We start from the raw sequence: 6,259 nt of genomic DNA, 5'->3' as shown, positions 1-6,259 counted from the left end.
CACTTAGTCTTTTCTTTTCTGTTCTTTTCTCCCCGCTTTTCTTTTCAATATTGTAACTCTAGTGCCCAGTGGCCCAGAGGAGAAGGCGGGTTGGCGCGCCGAATCCGGGAGCGGCGGGGATTGGTGGCACTGCCCTTTCTGGCACACCGGCCCCGGGCAGAACCGGCGGAGGAAGTCCGCGCAGAGGCGAGATCCTCCCGCGGGCTGGATGCGCTCTCTCCCGGCGCGCAGCGAGCGCCAAGTGCGAATCAGCTTCGCCGCGAAAGAGCAGAGCAGCCAAGTAAGATTAGAGGAGCGCGTCCGGCGGAACCTGGAGTCCTTTGAACCTCCCCAAAGAAAGCGATCCAGTCCCCACACTCCAACATCAAAGCGGAGATTCGGTGACTCTTAACTTTGTTGCAAACTCTGGGGCCGGCCTGGGTTTTGTTTTGCTTATTTCTCTGGGGGGAGAAAATGAGAAGTAGTGCACATTGAGAGGCAAGGAAAAGTGGGGAAGAGAGAAGAGACCAAGATTGCATCCAGGAACTCCAGGAGCGAAAGGACATCCAAACGCGCCCGGACGCCCCCTGATCTCCGCGAGCCACCGCCTCTCCAGTGGCGTGTTTGGACATTTCTGCTGCGCAGCTTCGAGAGCAACTCTCGGCGGCGGCGTTCTCGGCCCAGTTGGCAGGTCGCCTCCGGGAGCGCGGAGCAACTCCACGCTCGCGCCCTCGGCACTTCTCACTCTCCTGAGCCCCGCCGGGACGCCGGCCGGCGCCCTCGCTGTGTGGCTGCCGGCTCCGGCCTGGCCGTGGGATGTTAGCGGTGGGGGCGATGGAGGGCACCCGGCAGAGCGCGTTCCTGCTCAGCAGCCCGCCCCTGGCTGCCCTGCACAGCATGGCCGAAATGAAGACCCCGCTGTACCCCGCGGCGTACCCCCCGCTGCCCGCCGGCCCCCCCTCCTCCTCGTCCTCCTCGTCTTCTTCGTCGTCGCCCTCCCCGCCTTTGGGCGCTCACAACTCAGGCAGCCTGAAGCCCCCGACCGCGGGGGGGCTCTCGTCCCTGGGCAGCCCCCCACAGCAGCTCTCAGCCGCCACCCCACACGGCATCAACGACATCCTGAGCCGGCCCTCCATGCCGGTGGCCTCTGGGGCCGCCCTGCCCTCCGCCTCGCCCTCGGGGTCCTCCTCCTCCTCTTCCTCGTCCACCTCCGCTTCTTCCGCTTCGGCGGCTGCCGCGGCTGCCGCGGCTGCAGCAGCCGCTGCCTCATCCCCAGCGGGGCTGCTGGCCGGCCTGCCCCGCTTCAGCAGCCTGAGTCCGCCGCCGCCACCGCCCGGGCTCTACTTCAGCCCCAGCGCTGCGGCCGTGGCCGCCGTAGGTCGGTACCCCAAGCCGCTGGCCGAGCTGCCCGGCCGGACGCCCATCTTCTGGCCAGGAGTTATGCAGAGCCCACCCTGGAGGGACGCGCGCCTGGCCTGCACCCCTCGTGAGTACGATCCCCTGAGTCCAGCTGTGCGTGTTCTGCCCGCTCTTGGGTCCTGGCCCCTGGTGTGCATGGGGATCGGTGCACTCTCTTGGCTCCCTAGTAGTTTGGCAGCCCCAGAATCGCACGATTTAGGCTGGGTCAGGGCATTCGTTGAGGGATTCTGGCTTTCCTGAGCTCGCGTGGTTGCGTCCAAGCGCCCCCCTCTCTCCAAGTGTCCAGCAAGCCTCGCGGAGCGGGTGTGCGTGCGTCCGTGTTGAAAACAACGCGGTACTGGGCGTGTGTGTCCTCCGAGACCCCGGCTACTCTGGAACAGCCTGAGGGGAAACTCAGGCCCGGCCTGGGTTTAAGAGGTGGGAAGGGCAGGAGAGGCCACTGCGCCCCCGCTTACACCCCTGCTTTCTCAGCTCCCGCCTGTCGGCCAGGGCCCCACTCCACCTTCCGCCAGCCTAACTGGCTTCTCTGAGAATCTGTGGGGAACGATAGCGGCAAGCCCTCCACAGCCCTGAGCAGAGCGCATGTATTTGCTGTGCGTCTCGGCCCAGGGTGTCCCCACCTAACCTCTTTGCCTTCGAGGAGCCCACCCCCCCCCCTTTCCAGTACACTCGGGCCGTGTGAGCCCATTGAAGACAGGCCAGAGGCAGGAGCAGGAGCAAGCGCCGTCAATGCGGGCCATTCCTCTCCTCTGGGCCTCAGCTTTGTCACCTGCCTCGGCCCCCCGGTGTGTGTGTGGGGGGGGGGGGAGGGTGGCGAAGGGCTGGGACGCCTTGGGCCTGAACATATTGAGAGGCATCGTGGCCCTCAACATCCTAACACGAAAATGAACCAGAGGAAGAACGAAGTGGCGGGAGAAGGACTGGGGAATATGCACATGCCACCAAGACCTTGTTTGAAACCGAGGCGTCCCGCAGTCTAATTATCTGGGTAGTTGGCCACCGCCGCGGATGCTCCTAGTCTTCCAGGTGAAGTTCGAGGCCCTGCCCAGGTCTTTTTCTTGCTCTGTTCTTTGCTTTTGACCAAGTGCTCCAAGTTTCCATTAAGTCACCAGACCTCTTTTGGTGTGGCTGAGCGGCAGTAACTAAGATAAGTTGCGGGAGCCAAGTGGAGTCTCCCTTGGGGACTGAGGGCGGCCTGGGAGGGTGAGGGTGTCGGGGAGACTTTATTGTATTCGTTTTGATGGCCAAGTAGGGACCGCCAACAAAGGCGGCACCCCCTCCCCCCTCGGCCGCAGCGGCGTTAGTTAGACTTGGGCGCGATTTAGCTCTCTTGTGTGCAAAAAACAAGGCGCCCTTTGTTGTGCGGACACAGGTTAGGAAAGCGTTCAAGGAAAAACAAAACAAAACTAGCCATCCTCATGCAAAGTCCCCGGGGCCAAGCGAGCACCGACTGGACTGGGAGGCGAGAAGGGCTTTTTTCCCCCGCATCTCAATTTACTCGGTCCTGGCGATTCGACTCCGGCAAACTTCAGCAATGCGCTCCCTTTCTGTTTGACGTCTGTGCTCGGTAGAAGGTTATTTACTGCTGTTCCAAACACACCCGGCTTTTAAAAACAGGTGGGCGTAAAAAGGCAAAGAGAGACGCGCGGTGGGGCTGGAAGCGCCAGATACTTCTGATGTCTGCCGAAGAATAAGCTTTCCAAAAAACATTGTTTTTTGAGTTCGTTTATTTTCAGTGGAGCCGCTTGTAAACGATCGTTTTTCCCCTTCCCTTGTTTATCTGTTCTTGCAGATCAAGGATCCATTTTGTTGGACAAAGACGGGAAGAGAAAACACACGAGACCCACGTTTTCGGGCCAGCAGATCTTCGCTTTGGAGAAGACTTTCGAACAAACGAAATACTTGGCGGGGCCCGAGAGGGCTCGCTTGGCCTATTCGCTGGGGATGACGGAGAGTCAGGTCAAGGTGAGTGGACCTTGCAAACGTCGAGGGATGTCCTTCCAATCCCCAGCGCGCGCGCGCGCACACACACACACACACACACACACACGCACATACACACGCACACACGCACACCCTCTAACAAACAGCCGTCCGGGGGTGCGGATCTGAGGAGCGGGGGGGAGAAGATGAAATCAGCGAAAGGGGTGGGAGTGGGGCTTACAAAGGCCCTGGGGTCTCCAGGCGGGCAAACTGTTGATGAACAAAAGGAATCAAGCCCCCGCCTTTGAAATTAGGTTAATCTAGATAGCAGCATGTGCTGGGGGAACTCGCCATTATTAGAGAATAAAAGCATTACCGAAATATCAGCCCTGAGAATAGATCAGGCCAGTTAGATAGCTCCTATTTATTCTATTTGTAAGGATATTCAAGCTTTTGTTTGTCAATTCAGGCTCCGCGAGTTATATGATTTCCTGACGTAAATCAACCTGATAGAGCTACTATATTAACTAGCAGGTTAAAACAATATCCATAGGATCCAACCACTTTGCAAGGATGAATCTACTTTTAGTTTAGTTGAAGGCCATAACTTTGGAATAGCAATTTTCCAAATGAATTGACATTATTATTGTATTATGAAAGAATTCTAAGTTTATCAACACTTGTGAGATATATTACAGTCTGTGACATTTTATAATTAAAATGTCACATCTTATAATTGAGTTATACAGTATATTTCCAGGGAATCAAATCTGAGAAATCTTTCCCTGAAAAATAAAAGGATTGAGACATCAAGGTAAATGAAACCTAATGGTTTCCTATATTTCCTGTATTCCCTTTTGTTTCTCTTCTTCAGTTTATTATAGTTGGGACTTTTGGGGGGGGGAGAGAATGTCTGTTTTCATTAGTAATATTGTTGCTTCTTAAATTAAGTAGGAATAACTGTTAGCCACGTCTGCTGGTTAGAGTGTATTTCCCCCGGGGGGCAAGCATCCTAAAATGCATTTCAGGAGTGATTTTGTATGTGACCATTAGAATACCATCACAGTTAAAATTATTTTTGCAGTGGTTGGTACAGAGCCTACCACAGTAATCTGGAAGTCTTCATTTGTCACCGTAAATATGTCTATGTGGCTGGAAGTGAATTATTATAGCTGTATAAGGAAAATAAAAATCGCTTTCTTCACAATTCTGATTCTCTAGATAAAATACATAACGGATGAGAAAATGGATGAGATGCATAAAGAGAGGATAATGTTTGGGAAATTGGTTGCTTATGGCTGATGCTTTAGGTTAAAATATGTATATCAAACATGATCTCAAACATTGTGAATAGGCTTAAAATATTTGTTATATACAATACATGTCCTGGAGAGGAACAAATTAAAATAATATTTGAAAGACTAGGCATGCTAACAGTGGGAAGTAATGTAATCAGCAACATTTCACTTTTAAAAAATAACTAATGAAAATTCTAGCTTGATTTGGTTTTATGAAAAACATTTAAGTCAGAGAGAGAGACACACACAAACTTCTGTGATGATTTTGGCTAACCTATTCAATATTTTCATGCATTCATATTGATTATTATGAGTGATTAGAGATTTCCGGTCTTAGTAAATCTTTTTTTTTTTTTAACTTTATGTGGTACATTACAAGTGTAAATGGGGAGGGGCGCGTTTACCTACCGTGTTTGTGTGGATTCAGCCTTGAGATACGTGAAAGAGACAAATATCCAAACGTGAAAAGGAGAGCAGAGGTGATGGGGGCGAATGCTGTGCTTTCTCCCGGAAATCACACCAAACAGCAAGTACAGTTCAGGCTGTTTGAAAGTCTTAATCTCAGAGAGTAAATAGCAAATAAAATCACAGTCATGGTAAGTCAAATTTAGGAAGGTGAGAAGTTCTCGCGTTCCGACTGGAGAGAGAAAAGCGGACTCATTTTCAGGGGAACTTATTTTCAGTGTCCAAGTTTTTTCGAGAGATCGCTCACTGACAACTTCAATACTCTTGTGTTCCTATCGCTATGGCAACGGCAGGCCGTCGGTCGGTGCCTGACACCCGGAGGGAGCTGGGGCGGTGGAGACGGACTTTGGCGGCCCAAACAAGGGAGGTCTCTGAGGGAGGGTGGCGGGCTGTCAAGGGCCCGCCCGCAGGAACGACCAGGGGCAAGTGGGCAAAGCAGCGTGTGCCCGGAGCGGCTGGCCTTCAATTCCTTCCCCCACTGTCTCCCCTCGCCTCCCCTTTCTTGGCCCTCAGGTCTGGTTCCAGAACCGCCGGACCAAGTGGAGGAAGAAGCACGCGGCCGAGATGGCCACGGCCAAGAAGAAGCAGGATTCGGAGACCGAGCGGCTCAAGGGGGCCTCGGAGAACGAGGAGGAGGACGACGACTACAACAAGCCTCTGGACCCCAACTCGGACGACGAGAAGATCACGCAGCTGCTGAAGAAGCACAAGTCCAGCAGCGGCGGCGGCGGCGGCGGCCTCCTGCTGCACGCGTCCGAGACCGAGGGCTCGTCCTGAGCGCTCGCCGCCCCCGGCGCCTGCCCGGCCTCGGGCCTCCGCCCCGGGGACCGCGCGCGCCCCGCCTTCCCGCCCTTCGGGGCCCCGAGGACCCGGCCCCCTGCCGGGGCCCTTTGCTATTTTCTGAGATGTACATATCTATTTTTTTAACCTACAAGTTGAGGGGGGCAGGGGGAGAGAGACACTCGGGGGCGGAGGAGAAGGCAGAGAAGTCCACGAAATGCACTGCATAGGTAACGCAACCGAAACCCGCCTCGGGCCACCCTCCCAGCCCCGCTGGGGCCCCTAGACGCGTCCTCCGGGCGGGAGCTGCCGCAGGGCCCGCACCGCCCCCTCGCGCCCGAGGCCCCGCGGGCGGCCGGGGCGGGGGCGCCCAGAGGTGTTCTTCGAGTCTCCAC

The 6,259-nt window shown here is 55.1% G+C and overlaps 1 protein-coding gene across 1 annotated transcript; it reads left to right on the top strand.

Annotated features, from left to right (window-relative positions):
* The first annotated feature begins 795 nt into the window (after nt 1-795).
* On the top strand, nt 796-5,861 carry NKX6-1 (NK6 homeobox 1). The gene is made up of 3 exons (XM_047090462.1): nt 796-1,465; nt 3,191-3,363; nt 5,598-5,861. The coding sequence occupies exons 1-3, from the start codon at nt 796-798 to the stop codon at nt 5,859-5,861; spliced, it is 1,107 nt and encodes a 368-aa protein (XP_046946418.1).
* The last annotated feature ends 398 nt before the right edge of the window (nt 5,862-6,259 follow it).

The sequence above is a fragment of the Lynx rufus genome, unplaced genomic scaffold, assembly GCF_022079265.1.
Source record: "Lynx rufus isolate CCGP_SWC_20201006 ecotype Redwood Valley unplaced genomic scaffold, mLynRuf1.p SCAF_3, whole genome shotgun sequence".
Classification (NCBI taxonomy): domain Eukaryota; kingdom Metazoa; phylum Chordata; class Mammalia; order Carnivora; family Felidae; genus Lynx; species Lynx rufus.
This window is presented reverse-complemented; position numbering and strand designations above follow the sequence as displayed.

Coding starts and splice junctions, on each gene's coding strand:
- NKX6-1 (XM_047090462.1), top strand. CDS start 796: ATGTTAGCGGTGGGGGCGATGGAGGGCACCCGGCAGAGCGCGTTCCTG. Junction 1,466..3,190: donor GCGCCTGGCCTGCACCCCTC/GTGAGTACGATC, acceptor CTGTTCTTGCAG/ATCAAGGATCCATTTTGTTG. Junction 3,364..5,597: donor TGACGGAGAGTCAGGTCAAG/GTGAGTGGACCT, acceptor CTTGGCCCTCAG/GTCTGGTTCCAGAACCGCCG.